This window comes from Buteo buteo, chromosome 30 (genome assembly GCF_964188355.1).
Source record: "Buteo buteo chromosome 30, bButBut1.hap1.1, whole genome shotgun sequence".
Classification (NCBI taxonomy): Eukaryota; Metazoa; Chordata; class Aves; order Accipitriformes; family Accipitridae; genus Buteo; species Buteo buteo.
In genome coordinates this window covers 1672318-1689008 of record NC_134200.1, presented here as the reverse complement: position 1 = coordinate 1689008, position 16691 = coordinate 1672318, and the positions used below count along the sequence as shown (strand labels likewise).

Here is a 16691-nt window from a genome sequence, read left to right as displayed (position 1 = left end):
GCCAGGGGAGGTTTAGACTGGGTATTCGAAAAAACTTCTTTACAGAAAGGGTTGTCAGGCCTTGGAACAGGCTGCCCAGGGAAGTGGTGGAGTCACCATCCCTGGAGGTGTTCAAAAAATGCATAGACGTGGCACTTCAGGACATGGTGTAGTGGCCATGGTGGCGTTGGGTTGATGGTAGGACTGGATGATCTTGAAGGTGTTTTCCAGCCTAAATGATTCTGTGATTCTATGAGATGTCCCAGTCCTAAACTTGCTTGCGTCCTCAATTTGGATGCATTTCCAGCACTGCACTGCCATTACTCCGGCTGCTGCTGCTGCCCTAAAATCACAACTTGAACTATTCCACAGTAGCATGACTGCCACTTGCTCCATTGGGTCCTCTTCTGGCCTGTAACACACTCTCTGCTACGCACACCCCACTCTCCTGCTGCACTCGCCAGTGTCTCCCAAAACCTTCTCACTTTCCCGGCAGTAATAAGACCTCACTCCAGGAGGTTCATGCATTCTCCAGGCTCCTTGGCTTTGCCTGAATTCCAGGCAAGTGTGGGTAGTGAAGGAGAGGAGGACAGGAAGGTCGGCTCACGGGCCATGAGGAGCAGTGTTCAGCCACCCCCAGCAATGGGCACTCCCCATCTGCCAGGCTGAGGCATGTTCCCCTGATGGAACATTCTCATGTAACCCCTGGTTTGTGCAGGGTCCTGCAGCCACACTCCCAGGGCACACCTACTCCTCCTCCACCTACAGACATCAACTGCTTTCCATTGCTGGGCTCAGGTGTGGTTGTAAGGATTTGCTAAAGCCCTGAACCACCTCCTTGATTGTTGATGACTTCACCCTCTCTCACATCACTACACACCTCCAATCACTGCCTAATCACTAACTGACAAGTTAGGAAGCTCTCAAGGCTTTCCTCAGCTAATGACCATGTTTCTCCATACACCATGCATGGATCTGAGAATGACCAGTTGGGGAAACACATCAAAATGTGTGAGGGGAGGACCTCCCTGGGGCACCTCTGTGCTCTTAGAGGTCTGAGTGCTTTTGCAAGGCTCCAGGAGTTCATTTGGTGCCACGAATTTGGTGTTCCTTTCTTGAAACACAAAGCCTTGTGCTGATCCAGACTCCCTCAGGGTGGCCTATTGTACCACAGCACTTCTTCATGTCCGTAAACTTAAGTTCTGTAATTTCATTAACTTCATTCCTGTCATTCAGTCTTACTTGACAAGGTAGCTCTTAATTTCACGGTGTGTAACCTCTGGCATGAAGTTTGCAGACCAGTGATTTTTCTCTCATTGCTAACTGTTATCATTTAATGGCAACAGATCTCTCCTGAGGGGAATGCTTCTTTGCATGGGTACTTGGAGAGATCACTCCTGTGCTTGGAGGAGGCTGTCCTGTCAGGCCTGTCAGATTTGCTCATGCTCCTTCACCCTTCAGAGCTGCTTCCCATGGCACCACCTGGATCAGTCTCCCAAGTAAGTCAAAGACTTCTCCTCTGGAGTCCAGAGTCTGTTCTCTGCTGCTGGCCTTCCTCACTGCCCTTTGGTGTCTGAGACCCCACTGTTTCCTGGTCATGACAGCCAAGGCTGATGCTGGTGATCACATCCTGACCAGCTTTTCCTTGTGGGCCACGGTCAGGTCCAGGTGACCATCACCCTCGTTGGCCCACCTAGCAGCTCTGTGAAGAAGTTGTCCCAAGGTCCTTCAGGCTGTTGGCAGCCTGTTGCTTTGCCTGGCCAGTGAATGCCAGGGCACTTCCAGTCCCCCATAGGCACCTGATCATTAACCTGGAGACTTCCTCGGCTGCTGACAAAAGACCTTTTCTCTTTCCTCTCCCATGATCAAGTAGTTTGTAGCTGCCAGCACAATGTCACTCTTACTGCCTCCTCCGATCCTCAGTGACCAAAGCTAACCCAACCTGTTGCCCATCACATAAAGGACCTCCATAAATCCAAGATTCCCCTTCATACAGGCGGCATCCACCATCCTCAGCATTCTTGCCTCCATGCTACACGACCTGGGGTTCCAGCCATCTAAAGGGACATAAGATTATCTGTACAATTATCTGTATAACTCTCTCCTTAGAGCCCTAGACCTAAGGAAGAGCATTTTAAATGATACCTCACAGAGTCTGAGCGCCTTCCTTACTGGGATCAGAACAGACCAGGACTTCCTGATGAAAAACACTCTCTCAGCACCCTTGATTGCAGCCCCTCTGCTCCCATGGACTGGTAAGGGTGTAGTTTTCTAGGTAAGCCCTGGCGTGATCCTCATCCACCGCTGGTTGTTCCCCTTTCCCTTCCAGAGTCCTGCCTCAAAGCACAAAAGCCTGGGAGACCTTGCTGGTGGTAACTGAGGCAAAGAGGACATAGGCAATCTCAGATCTCTCTACAGCTATTATCAGTTAATTTAATAGTGGTCCCGTAGTATCTCTCTTTCTTCTTGAACTGTTCCTGACATAGCATCAGCTCATCTTGGTGCCCTTGAATTGCCTTTTGCGTTTCAGCTGAGTTTTGGTATGAAGTATGGTTGTGCTTGGAAGATGCCGTCTTTGAAGGCAAGATGTACCCAGGAACACTGTTCAAATGCGTGGGCTGTTCCTTGGGTAGATCATCAAGGGAGTGAGAAAGGACCCCGGTGTGATGTGCTTTGTGATCACCCAATGCCTGCAGCTAATGGGTAGAAGAAGGGACAGAATTTGCCTCTCTGATGGCATCTGATGACTGGTGCCTCTGACTGATGGCAACCGTCAATGGCACAAAGGCACCGAATCATACTCTCCATAATGCCATCTGGGGTGTCTGTCGCACACCCTTCCTGAAGGAGAATTGCTTTTCCTATAGGCCCTGTGATTACCAGGCCAGCCCTGGCATCTCCTGTAGCTTTGTGGGCCTAGATCTGAACACTGAATTGAGTAGCTGCTCTGAATTCTGTAGCCCAAGGTGGGGCTGAACATGACACAACTGCCAATATTGTCAGACAAGACCTAGTAAATCCAACAGATGGAGAAGAGGAGGAGAAAGACTGAGCTCTCCCTATGGCACATGACTCCATTCCAGCGGAGGAATACCTCTATAGGTGACCCTGAACATCATGAGGAGGGACAGGTTCCTTTGCCCTTAATTTGGGCATCAGCTGTCATTTCAGTTGGCCAAAGGAAATTCCCAGGAGCTGCCAGGAAGAAGAGGTGCTCAGATGTTGTCCTGTCTCTTTATCAGGCTGCACATATCCTTGATCTATCTCTATTACCTGCACACCTCTTTGACCACTTCTGGCACCTCCAATGTCACCAGACATTTGCATCTGAACACCGCACTGCTGGCCTCCATCACCATTAGTTAGCGTGGGAGCTGAGACAAGGAGCTGAGACAAGGAGCTGACATGTAGGTGCCTCTTTAATGCAGACCTGCACTGAGGCAAGAGGAATCCCATCTTAAGTGGGTTTGTGGTGGGCATGGGAGGGAGCTGAGTCCCCTTCCAGCCCCAGGACTACAATCCCAGCATGAGATTCCTCCATGGACTCTGCTGACTCCCTTCCCTCAGCAGGGCTAAAGGAGATCCCTGCCTGTCAGTGTCTGCGTGTCCTGCCCAATGATGGCACAAGAAAGAGGCTGCCCAGGGAAGTGGTTGAATGACCCTACGTGGAGGTATTTCAAAGACACGTTGTTTAGGGACATGGTTTACTGATGGAATTGCTGGTGATAAGTTCACCATTGGACTTGGTGATCTTAAGGGTCTTTTCCAACCTCAGTGATTCTATCATTCTCGGAAAAGTTGATTCTTGGACCTAAGTCTGTCTCTCAGCAGAGCAATGACCCTGCTGGAAAGCAGTGTCTCTCCCCAGGTGCGGGAGGGAACATCAGTGATTGCTTCAGCCTGTTTCCCAGCAGGTTCCCCTGGAGGCCCAGGGACACCTGGAGGGAGCCCAGAGGGGGCAGAGAAAGTGCTGCCTTGGGCTGGTCCTCTGCTGCTGAGCTGGGCTGGGCTCCTGGGACAGAGGGAGCTCCTGGCAAGCAGGCAGCGCTGCAGAGAGACAGCTCTGCCCAGGAGCAGGGCTGGGGGCACTGCCTGCAGGCATCGAGAGGAGACCTGCAAGGCAGAGAGAGCTTAAAGGCAGCGTGGAGTGGGAGGATGCTGAGAGCTCACTGCGGGAGAAATCTTCACAGCCCTCTGCACGGTGAGTCTGTGGGTGCAGGGCAACAGAGCTTCAGTTCCTGCAGGGATCTCCGAACACTGGCACAGCTGACAGTGTATAGGATTTGGCAGGACTGTCTTTGATTCTCTGTTGTAGAGGAGAAGGGTGTGCTCCAGAGCAGGGCTTCCCTGCTGCCCTGTCAGAGGGACAGGGCATGAGGGCTGCCTTCTCCTGGCACCAGCTGCAGGGCTGTGAAGCCGGGTGTGCATGCAGGGGTGCCCAGGGCTGTCCTTCAGAGCAGGGTCCTGGTGTTTCAGGGGCTGAGTGGTGGAGCAGGGACTTTGCTGCCTGCCAGGGTCAGCACTCAGCCTGCGCAGGGAGCTCCCCATGACAGTGTGGGGAGAAGGTGTGGGTGAAAGAAATGACCCCTGGAAGGGCAGAGCAGGGTGCTTCTGCTGTTGACAGCATGCTGCGTGGGTCAGGTTTGCTCAGATCTCAAGCATAGCCCTGGGCATTTCCAAGGGGACTTTCAAGAAGAACATCAAGGCAGCGTTCTCCTGAAAGGTAAGGAGCCTTTGCTTTCAATTTTTATCATCCTGGTGGGCGGGTGGGCAGTGTACATTGAAATATATTTCTCCCCTCTGGCGAAGGCACTGAGAGCCCATGGACCTTAGGACTTGTCTGAGGTGCTCCTTAGCCCCTGCACACACAGAGATGTCCCTGGGCGGTGCTTGGCTGCTGGGGGGCGTCTGCAGGGCAGAGCTGAGCAGACCCCAGGCTCCAAGCAGAGCACACAGAGCACACAGCACACAGCTGAGCACGCCCCAGGCTCTCAGTGAGACAAATGACAAAACTCTCCTTTCAGGACACCCCATCCTTAGGACATTTGCTTCTTTCCCTGCCAGAAGTACTCCTTTAAGTGTGTTGGGGAAACCAGAAGAAAATACTCAAAACAAAATCCCCTCAGCTCTTCCCCATTTTTGGTTGAATTGGGAGTGACAATGCTGAAAGCTGTTTGACATGACAAGTGGATTTAATAGAAGATCACCCCGTTTTCCTATTTACGTCCTGCTGTAGGGCAAGACTGACTCCCCTGTAGCCCACAGCAAAGCCCGCTGCTCCCAGTGGCACCCTCAGCCAGCACCAAGCATATATCTCAAGAAAGGGACCTGCCAAAGGTCTTTCTAAAATAGGAGAGGCAGATTCAGTGGGGTTTCTATGAGAAATGCATTAGGTTTAGCTCAGAGAAGTCTCTTCTAACTTGTCACCATCTTTCCCTCTTGAACAGTGCCTCATGCCCAGAAGAAGCTAATGTCCAACAGCAGCTCCACCACTGAGTTCCTCCTCTTCGCATTTGCAGACACACGGCAGCTGCAGCTCGTGCACTTCTGGCTCTTCCTGGGCATCTACCTGGCTGCCCTCCTGGACAACGGCCTCATCATCACCACTGTAGCCTGCGACCACCGCCTCCACACCCCCATGTACTTCTTCCTCCTCAACCTCTCCCTCCTCGACCTGGGCTCCATCTCCACCACTCTCCCCAAATCCATGGCCAATTCCCTGTGGGACAGCAGGGCCATCTCCTACTGGGGATGTGCTGCACAGGTATTTTTCTTTCTCTTCTTGATTGTAACGGAGTATTGTGTGCTCACCATCATGGCCTACGACCGCTACATTGCCGTCTGCCAACCCCTGCACTACGGGACCCTCCTGGGCAGCAGAGATTGTGTCCACATGGCAGCAGCTGCCTGGGGCAGTGGGTTTCTCAATGCTGTCCTGCACACGGCCAATACATTTTCACTAGCACTCTGCCAAGGTAATGCTGTGGGCCAGTTCTTCTGTGAAATCCCCCAGATCCTCAAGCTCTCCTGCTCACGCTCCTACCTCAGGGAAGTTGGCCTTCTTGTGCTAGGTGCCTGTTTAGCATTTGGTTGTTTTGTTTTCATTCTTTTCTCCTATGTGCAGATCTTCAGGGCCGTGCTGAGGATCCCCTCTGAGCAGGGACGCCACAAAGCCTTTTCCACGTGCCTCCCTCACCTGGCCGTGGTCTCCCTGTTTATCAGCACTGCAGTGTTTGCCTACTTGAAGCCCCCCTCCATCTCCTCCCCATCCCTCAATCTGGTGATGGCAGTTGTGTACTCAGTGGTGCCTCCGGCAGTGAACCCCCTCCTCTACAGCATGAGGAACCAGGAGATCAAGGATGCCCTGTGGAAAACGATGAGCGGGTGCTTTTCAGAAGCAATTAACTGATTGTTTTCGTTTGCAGAGCACTCCTAATGTAACTCATTACAGGCTGTCGTGGTTTAACCCCAGCCAGCAACTAAGCACCATGCAGCCGCTCACTCAGTCCCCCCACACCCAGTGGGATGGGTGAGAAAATCGGGAAAAGAAGAGAAACTCGTGGGTTGAGATAAGAATGGTTTAATCAAACAGAAAAGAAGAAACTAATAGTGATAATGATAACACTGATAGAATGACAACAGTAATAATAAAAGGATTGGAATGTACAAGTGTTGCACAGTGCAATTGCTCACCATCTGCCAATTGACGCCCAGCCCGTGCCTAAGCAGCAATCCCCCCACCCCCACTCCTCCCAGTTTATATACTAGATGTGATGTCGCATGGTATCGAATACCCCGTTGGCCACTTTGGGTCAGCTGCCCTGGTTGTGTCCCCTCCCAACTTCTTGTGCCCCTCCAGCTTTCTCACTGGCTGGTAATCAGAAGCTGAAAATTCCTTGACTTTAGACTAAACATTACTTAGCAACAACTGAAAACGTCAGTGTTACTGTCATTCTTCTCATACCTAACTCAAAACATAGCACTATACCAGCAACTAGGAACACTATAACTCTAGCCCAGCTGAAACCAGGACACTATCCACCCCTTATTCTGTACTATTGACCTCATGCTTACTTCCCATACCTTCAGTTACATCCTGGTCAATAATCATCACATTTTCCGTCCTTTTGAGATATATAGACAATTATATATATATATGTATATATATGTATACAGACACAGAGATATCATTCCTTTAGATTATGGGACATGTTCATAAAAAGTTCATTTAGTTCCCGACTCTGGGCTCCATCTGTCATAGCAGTCTTTCTGGGCAGGAGGGATGGTGTGAGGATTCAATGGCCTGGCATATCAGACCCACAGAAGTATAAGGCTTTGGTAGACACTGGTGCGCAGAGTACGCTGGTGCCATCAGGGTACAGGGGCACAGAACCCATCTGGACCTCTGGAGTGACAGGGGGATGCCAAGAATTGTCTATATCAGAGGCTGAGGTGAGCCTAACAGGGGGATGCTGGAGGGAGAGCTTACTCCAAAAAAGACAAAAAACCCTCAAGGGTAGCTTCCTTGGAGAAGTCTGGGACTGCTACCTGGGACCTTAGGTACGTAAAGCAGAGCTCAAGAGACTCTGGGAGATGCCTGGAGGAGTCTTGGGTCAATCCCAGAGGAGAGAGCTTACTGCAAATGAGAAAAATCATCTTGGGTGGGTTCCTTGGAGAAGTCTGGGGCTGCTAACTGGGATCTCAGGTGGATCCCAGCAGAAAGGGCATCCTACAAAGGAGAAAACTCATCTTGGGTAGCTGCCTTGGAGAAGTCTGTGGCTGCTACCTGGGATCTCAGGTCCCTAAAAGGGAGGTCAAAAGCCTCTGGGAGCTGCTGGGAGGAGTCACAGGTGGATCCCAGAGGCGAGAGCTTCCACCAAAGAAGAAAAAACCTCAAGGGTAGCTTCCTTGTGGGAGTCTGGGGCTGACACCTGAGATCTTAGGTACGTAAAGGAGAGGTCAAAAGACTCTGGGATATGCCTGGGAGGAGTTTTGGGTGGATCCCAAAGGAAAGCGCTTCCTCCAAAGGAGTAAAATCATGTTGTGTAGCTGCCTTGAAGAAATCTGAGGCTGGGCATCCCCTGGAAGGCGTGAGCAGCCTGTGGGACCAGGAGGAAGGTCTTGCTCACGTGCTCAGGGAATAGCCGATCGCCAGATCTGGGGTCAGGAAGGAATTTTCCCCCGGCGCAGATTGGCACTGGGCCCCGGGGATTTTTTGCCTTCCTCTGCAGCACTGAGCAGGACCACTTGTCAGGGCTCCTCTGGGCCCTTTCGCCCAGGTCCTTGCCTGCTGCTCTTGCACCTCCAAGGCACCGCTCGTGCCCTGGCTCTCTCGGGATCTCTTGCCCAGGGCCAGTCTGGAGCGGGAGCTGGCTCTGCTCTTCCCTTAGCTCCATTTCCCCAGGGCTTCTGGCTTGGGCAAAACAGCCTGTGCTCGGAAGGGGCTCCAGGCTTGCTGCCCCATCAGGAGCTGCCACTTTTCGCCTCTCCCTGCACGCAAATCAAGCACAGGGCCGGCACGAGAGCGCCTTTCATGCATCATTGGCCAAGAAGCACAGCAGTGGAGCAAGTTTCCAAATGCAAAAATACATTTTTCACCTCTACCTGTCATACTTTGGAAAATACCCCACGGTACCACACACCTCCTCCTCCTGCTCCTCCTCCTTCTTCTTCTTCTTTTGTGTGTGGTTGGTCCTGATCCTCATTCTTCATGTTCTCACTCTTCAGGATACAGGGACTGCTTGGCGTATTCCTGCTGCTACTTTCTGTAGCTCTGTGACTTGCCTTTGCCAGGCTGCAAAGGATGTTTTCTCAAGCTCAACTGAAGAATGCATCAGCCTGCTCCTGGCTACACGGGCACACGGTGTTAATGCTTGTGAGCATCGGCTCTGAAACAGACTCAGAAAAATAAAAATAATAGCCTGTTTCCACTGGTAACTTTTCTGTTCTGTGTCCTTCAAAGTGTTTTTGGAGCTGAAAACCCCCTGGCGTTTCAGACAAATAACAGTCTCATCGGTATTTGACTCATGGTGTGCACAGGGAACAGAGTAGAACAGAACAGAACAGAAGAGACTAGACTAGACTAGACTAGACTAGTTCAGCTACAACCATCATCTAGTCCAACTACCCGACCATTTCAGGGCTGACCAAAAGTTCAAGCGTGGTATTAAGGGCATTGTCCAAATGCCTCTTCAACACTGACAGGCATGGGGCATCCACCACCTCTCCAGGAAGTCTGTTTCAGGGTGTGACCACCCTCTTGGGAAAGAAATGTCTCCTCACGTCAAGTCCGAACCTCCCCTGACAGTGTGGTAGAAAATGTCCATGGTGCATTGGTAAGGAACGGTGAGGAAACCGTAGATGCTGTCTACATCTCTGCAAAGTTCCTGCAGAGGGAACCAAACCCCTGTCTTTCACCTCTGGCATCACCACAACCAAGGGAATGTCTGTGGCATAAATGCCCTTATTTACATAGTCTGAAGGTACAGATTGATTTTGGCACCAACGCACAAAATGGCAAGGAGAGTACCTCTCTCAGTCTTTCAGTACCCAAAATACCAAATCCTAAAGGAAAAGGAGACTTGCCAGGGTTGGAGGTAAGATCTGAATAGCTTCCAACAAACTGAGGTAGGCAAATAATTCTCAGAAATGTTCAAGTCACAAATGAGCTCTGAAACTTCTACCCTGTAGCTGAAGCGCGTTTTGTATCCCGTATAAACACGGACAAGGGGTGTGTTTAATACAGAGGCTGCACATCTTGGTTTCAGTGGGACAAGGGGGTGTGACGGTGACAGAAGCAACAGGCTATTTTGACAGTTTGGAAGAGCCCTGTGGCTTGTCACACAGCTGTGACAATTTTGGATTCAATGAGATGTGGTGGGACAGCTTGCCTGCATGAGGTTCTGCAGAGGAGGAAAACAGCCTCTGCTGGAGAGACTGGCAGGGAGGATGGGTATGGGGGATACCCCCTGTGTTGAGGGGATGCCCCCTGTGTTCTCTTCCTGTGGAGGAAGACAACCAGCAGTGGATGGGGATCAACTCCAGGGTTCCTTGAGCAAACTCAAGCACCCCTACAGAGGCGGAGATGGGTCATTTGACCAGATCCCTGAACACAAGTATTGGTAGGCCATGAGCCCTGAGATTCCACCTGTTGGTCCAGAGGAGTATGATGCCCCTTGAGGTGTCCTGGGATATCTCCTGACCCCTGTGGTGTTGTAGGCTGTGAGGAGAATCAGAACACCACCTCTGACTGGAGCAATTTCACTTTCAGTACTGACCTACAGGACAGATGGAGGGACTTCAGACCTTGCAGGCACTCTGCTGAAGGGTTACGTCTTCAGAGATCCAAAATGAAGAGAATGGTGGTGCACCAGTGTCCATCACATGAACATTTGGCCTGCTTTGTGCTTTTCTCCAGTTTCAGAACTGTCCCTTGACATTTTTTCATAAAACAATAAACTCCTCACAAACACATAGGCATGCACACACACTTGAAATAAGGATGGAAGCTAGAGAGCAGAGATGAATGAGGGGCAACATTGTCTGAAAGGTCTTACCATGACAGGATAAGAAAGAGTTAGCAATGAGAGAAAAAGCACTGTTCTAAAAACTGCCTGCCAGAGGCTAATTACTCTGAAATTAGAGCTGTCTTGTCAAGTAAGAATGAATGACAGGAGTAAAGGTCACAAAATTACCTTTATCATCATCAAGAAGGAGAAGAAATTGTAGGGCATGGTACTGTTACTCTTTGTAGTCAAAATAGAAATAAGTGCACAACGTAGCTGCTAAGCCCCCACCCAGCTGATCACTCACTGCCCTCTCCTGAGGGATGGGGAAAGAATCGGAAGGGCAATGTGAGAACAACTCAAGGGTCAAGATGAGGAAACTTGAATAGGTAAAGCAAAAGCTGTGCCCACAGGCAAAGGAAAACTAGGAATTCATTCACTGCTTCCTATCAGCAGGCAGGTGTTTAGTCATTTCCAGGAAAGCAGGGCTCTGTCACCAGTAAGAGTTATTGGGGAAGAGAAATGGTGTAAATCTAAATGTTCCCCCTCTTCCTCCTTCTTCCACCAGCTTTTATCACTGACCATGACATCACAGGGGATGGGATATCCCTTTGGTAAGTTGGCATCAGTTGTCCTGGCTGTGGCCCCTCATAACTTCTTGCCCACTCCCAGCCTACTCACTGGCAGAGAAGCATGAGGAATGGCAAAAGCCCTGGACCTGTGCAAGCACTGTTCAGCAATAGCTAAAACATGGGAGTATTATCAACACTGGTTTGGTCACAAATGCCACACATGGAACCGTACAGGCTGCTATGAAGAAAATTACCTCCATCCCAGCCAGCCAGGGGAGGCTGGACTTCTTGGAAGGTGTGAGGATGATAAGAATGCAGAATTTGAGAGCGAGGGAAAAGGGAACCCGTAAATGAAAGATGACGCCAGGGTTGTCACTGAGACGGTTTGGGGTGCCTGTGATGCTGCCCTGTACCTGATGTGAATTATTTCCACAGTCAGAGGGAACCTGAGTACTTTCCCTCATGTTGAGGACATGAAGGGTGGGGAATGAAAGTGTCATCCAGGCTGGAAGGGACCTTGCTAGGTATCTGTAGAGAACACTACACTCAAAGCACGTTCACACGAGGTTTCTCATGGCTTTATCCACATGGGTCTGAGAAAATGCCAGGGACGGAGGCAGCGCAATCTCTGGGAAACGGCTTCCCATGTCTGACTCACATTACAAAAGTTTCTCCCTACGTTGAGCCTGACCCTCTCGTCTTTCAGCTCTTTGCCTTACACCACAGTGTCTTCTTGGAAAACTCACTGTAGGCAAGGCATATCTATTACACCCTCTCTGCAAAGCCCTCCACTCTGCAGCCTGAACAAGGCCAGCTCCCTCAGCCTCTCCTAGCAGGGCAAGTGCTCCAACACTGACCATCTCTGTGGCCCTCTGATGAACTTTTGTGGCTCTCCAGCTTGCCAGTGTCTCTCTGGCATTGTGAGGAACCAAAACCTGGGCAGGTATGCTGGCGGTGGTGTAACAAGTGCTGAGCAGAGGGAGATAATCACTTCCACTGGCTGTGCTCCTGCTCCTACAGCCCAGGATGTTGTTGGCCATCTTGGCTGATGGCTCCTCTTTTGCCTAATGTAACCCAGAGATCCGCAGACCCTTTCCTGCAGAGCTGCCACCCACCCAGGCAGTCCCTGTCCTATGTCAGGAACTCGAGCAGGGCCTGGCAAGAGGTCAGCGTGGATGAACAGGGACCCCCCTGACATAGGAGGTCCAACACCAGAAGGAAGTGCAGGGAGGCTGGAGGGGGAACAGCCTGCCCAGGAGCAGACAGACACCTGGCCTGTGGGCGCAGGGATGGAGCCAGCAAAGCCAGAGCTCAGTGGTCGATGGAAATGGCCATTCACGGGGAGGGCACCCAGAAGAGCTTCTCTGAAAGTGTTGTCAGCACAAGGAAGGCAGCTGAGGCAACCCTGGTCTCAGTGGCCAGTGGGGCAGTGGACAGAGTGACAAAACGAGTATAAATACAGCAATTCCTCAGAACCAAAATTCTCCTTCAAGAGTCCTGCCACACAGCAGGACTGTGACCGAGCTGCCAGAGCACTCCAGCCTTACACCGAGCCAGGGGCTCAGAAGGAGAGTGTGGGAGTGGAAAGAGAGCAGCTCTGGGAAGACCAAGTGCTGGTGCTGCCTGGCAGTGCTGCTGTGCTGAGACTCTTTTCCCCTTCCCCTCTGCACACAGGCACTACCCTGCAGCTTCACCAAGTTCTCAGAGGAAGGATCTCGGCAAACAAGTCACTGCAGGGTCCTTTATTATGCTGAAATACAGAGAGCACTGCGCATAATTTACACAGCCTCAGGGTCAAATTCTACAGGTAGACAGTGAATTAGAAGTGGGATGAATAATAAAATTTCATTGTGCACATTATCACTAGAAAAATGAAGAAAACACCACCGCCACCACAATGAAGAATCTTAGAAGACATGCTGGGCCTGTAATGAGTTACATTATGAATGCTCTGCAAAAGAAAACAATCAGTTAATTGCTTCTGAAAAGCACCCGCTCATCATTTTCCACAGGGCATCCTTGAGCTCCTGGTTCCTCATGCTGTAGAGGAGGGGGTTCACTGCTGGAGGCACCACCGAGTACAGAACTGCCATCACCAGATCGAGGGATGGGGAGGAGATGGAGGGGGGCTTCAAGTAGGCAAACACTGCAGTGCTGATAAACAGGGAGACCACGGCCAGGTGAGGGAGGCACGTGGAAAAGGCTTTGTGGCGTCCCTGCTCAGAGGGGATCCTCAGCACGGCCCTGAAGATCTGCACGTAGGAGAAAAGAATGAAAACAAAACAACCAAATGCCAAACAGGCACTAAGCACAAGAAGCCCAACTTCCCTGAGGTAGGAGCGTGAGCAGGAGAGCTTGAGGATCTGGGGGATTTCACAGAAGAACTGGCCCACAGCATTACCTTGGCAGAGTGCTAGTGAAAATGTATTGGCCGTGTGCAGGACAGCATTGAGAAACCCACTGCCCCAGGCAGCTGCTGCCATGTGGACACAAGCTCTGCTGCCCAGGAGGGTCCCGTAGTGCAGGGGTTGGCAGATGGCAACGTAGCGGTCGTAGGCCATGATGGTGAGCACACAATACTCCGTTACAACCAAGAAGAGAAAGAAAAAGACCTGTGCAGCACATCCCCAGTAGGAGATGGCCCTGGTGTCGCACAGGGAATTGGCCATGGATTTGGGGACAGTGGTGGAGATGGAGCCCAGGTCGAGGAGGGAGAGGTTGAGGAGGAAGAAGTACATGGGGGTGTGGAGGCGGTGGTCGCAGGCTACAGTGGTGATGATGAGGCCGTTGCCCAGGAGGGCAGCCAGGTAGATGCCCAGGAAGAGCCAGAAGTGCACGAGCTGCAGCTGCTGTGTGTCTGCAAATGCCAGGAGGAGGAACTCGGTGATGGAGCTGCTGTTGGACATTCACTACTTCTGAGCATGAGGCACTGTTCAAGAGGGTAAAGACAGTGACAAGTTAGAAGAGACTTCTCTGAGCTAAACTTAATGCATTTCTCATAGAAATCCCACTGAAGCCTCCTCTCCTATTTCAGAAAGACCTTTGGCAGGTCCCTTTCATGAGCTGTGCTTGGTGCTGGCTGAGGGTGCCACTGGGAGCAGCGGGCTCTGCTGTGGGCTCCTGAGGAGTCAGTCCTGACCTCCAGCAGGAGGTAAATAGGGACATGGGGTGATATCATAATAAATCCACTCATTATATCACAGAGCTTTTCAACATTGTCGCTTCCAATTCAACAAAAAGCAGACAAAATCCGAGGGATTTGTTTTGGTGCTTTTTGTTCTGGTTTCCCCACCACACTTAAGGAGTGCATTTGGTAGGGAAAGACGTGAATCTCCTAAAGATGGGTTGTCCTGAAGGAGAGGTTTCTCATTTCTATCATTGGGAGCCTGGGGATTAGGACAGGATCGGGACACTTAACTCCCATGGATAAATCTATATGGCAAGACCCGCAGGCTCGGTCTGTGAGCTGCATCTGAATCCTACCTCCCGTCCCAGTCCAGTGATAAAAAGAGAGAGGATTAGAGACAGGAGGAGGAACTTGGACAGATGTCACAATGCTGCTATGGATGGAGGCAGGACAGGGACAGATGGTAGGGCATTTGATAATTTCTTCTCTTCAGGGCTGACCCAACTGAGAAGGTGACTGAGTCCCCATGGCCATAAGGGCAGAGGCTCTGCTGGGTGGGACAAAAGGCCACGGGTTTTCTCCGGTGATGGCAGGGAGGTGCCTGAATCCCCCTCCCATGGCATTTCTGGGAGCAGCTCCCTCTCTCTCCCTGCCCCTGTCTCTGCTGCCTGGAGCTGTCCCTGTCAGCAGCCGCTTCTCCATCCCCTTGTCTCCTCCCTGTCCCTGCTCACAGACCCCATCCCACCCGCTGTGTGCTCAGCTCTGCCCTGCAGACCCCTCCTGGCCGCTGGGAACTGCCCAGGGGCATCTCTGTGTATGCAGGGGTTAAGGAGCACTTGAGAACAAGTCCTAAGAACAACTAGAATCTCGGTGCCTTCTCCAGAGGGGAGAAATATATTTTAATGTCACACTGCACAACCACTGATGAGGATGAGAAAAATTCATAGCAAAGACTCCTTACCTTAAAGGTAAATGCTGCCTTGACGTTCTTCTCCAAAATCCATGCCCAAGCTTAAGCTGTGAGCAAACCTGACCCATGCAGCATGCTGTCAACAGCAGAAGCACCCTGCTCTGCCCTTCCAGGGCTCATTTCTTTCACCCACACCTTCTCCCCACACTGTCATGGGGAGCTCCCTGCGCAGGCTGAGTGCTGACCCTGGCAGGCAGCAAAGTCCCTGCTCCACCACTCAGCCCCTGAAACACCAGGACCCTGCTCTGAAGGACAGCCCTGGGCACCCCTGCATGCACACCCGGCTTCACAGCCCTGCAGCTGGTGCCAGGAGAAGGCAGCCCTCATGCCCTGTCCCTCTGACAGGGCAGCAGGGAAGCCCTGCTCTGGAGCACACCCTTCTCCTCTACAACAGAGAATCAAAGACAGTCCTGCCAAATCCTATACACTGTCAGCTGTGCCAGTGTTCGGAGATCCCTGCAGGAACTGAAGCTCTGTTGCCCTGCACCCACAGACTCACCATGCAGAGGGCTGTGAAGATTTCTCCCGCAGTGAGCTCTCAGCATCCTCCCACTCCACGCTGCCTTTAAGCTCTCTCTGCCTTGCAGGTCTCCTCTCGATGCCTGCAGGCAGTGCCCCCAGCCCTGCTCCTGGGCAGAGCTGTCTCTCTGCAGCGCTGCCTGCTTGCCAGGAGCTCCCTCTGTCCCAGGAGCCCAGCCCAGCTCAGCAGCAGAGGACCAGCCCAAGGCAGCACTTTCTCTGCCCCCTCTGGGCTCCCTCCAGGTGTCCCTGGGCCTCCAGGGGAACCTGCTGGGAAACAGGCTGAAGCAATCACTGATGTTCCCTCCCGCACCTGGGGAGAGACACTGCTTTCCAGCAGGGTCATTGCTCTGCTGAGAGACAGACTTAGGTCCAAGAATCAACTTTTCCGAGAATGATAGAATCACTGAGGTTGGAAAAGACCCTTAAGATCACCAAGTCCAATGGTGAACTTATCACCAGCAATTCCATCAGTAAACCATGTCCCTAAACAACGTGTCTTTGAAATACCTCCACGTAGGGTCATTCAACCACTTCCCTGGGCAGCCTCTTTCTTGTGCCATCATTGGGCAGGACACGCAGACACTGACAGGCAGGGATCTCCTTTAGCCCTGCTGAGGGAAGGGAGTCAGCAGAGTCCATGGAGGAATCTCATGCTGGGATTGTAGTCCTGGGGCTGGAAGGGGACTCAGCACCCTCCCATGCCCACCACAAACCCACTTAAGATGGGATTCCTCTTGCCTCAGTGCAGGTCTGCATTAAAGAGGCACCTACATGTCAGCTCCTTGTGTCAGCTCCTTGTCTCAGCTCCCACGCTAACTAATGGTGATGGAGGCCAGCAGTGCGGTGTTCAGATGCAAATGTCTGGTGACATTGGAGGTGCCAGAAGTGGTCAAAGAGGTGTGCAGGTAATAGAGATAGATCAAGGATATGTGCAGCCTGATAAAGAGACAGGACAACATCTGAGCACCTCTTCTTCCTGGCAGCTCCTGGGAATTTCCTTTGGCCAACTGAAATGA

At 51.6% G+C, this 16691-nt stretch overlaps 1 protein-coding gene and 1 pseudogene across 1 annotated transcript; one reads left to right on the top strand and one right to left on the bottom strand.

Moving 5' to 3' along the window:
* The first annotated feature begins 4134 nt into the window (after positions 1-4134).
* Positions 4135-6388, top strand: LOC142025931 (olfactory receptor 14A16-like). Its single transcript, XM_075018664.1, has 2 exons — positions 4135-4180; positions 5427-6388. The coding sequence occupies exons 1-2, from the start codon at positions 4135-4137 to the stop codon at positions 6386-6388; spliced, it is 1008 nt and encodes a 335-aa protein (XP_074874765.1).
* Positions 6389-13023: 6635 nt separating this feature from the next.
* LOC142025837 (olfactory receptor 14J1-like) lies at positions 13024-15698 on the bottom strand (annotated as a pseudogene).
* Between the last annotated feature and the right edge of the window lie 993 nt (positions 15699-16691).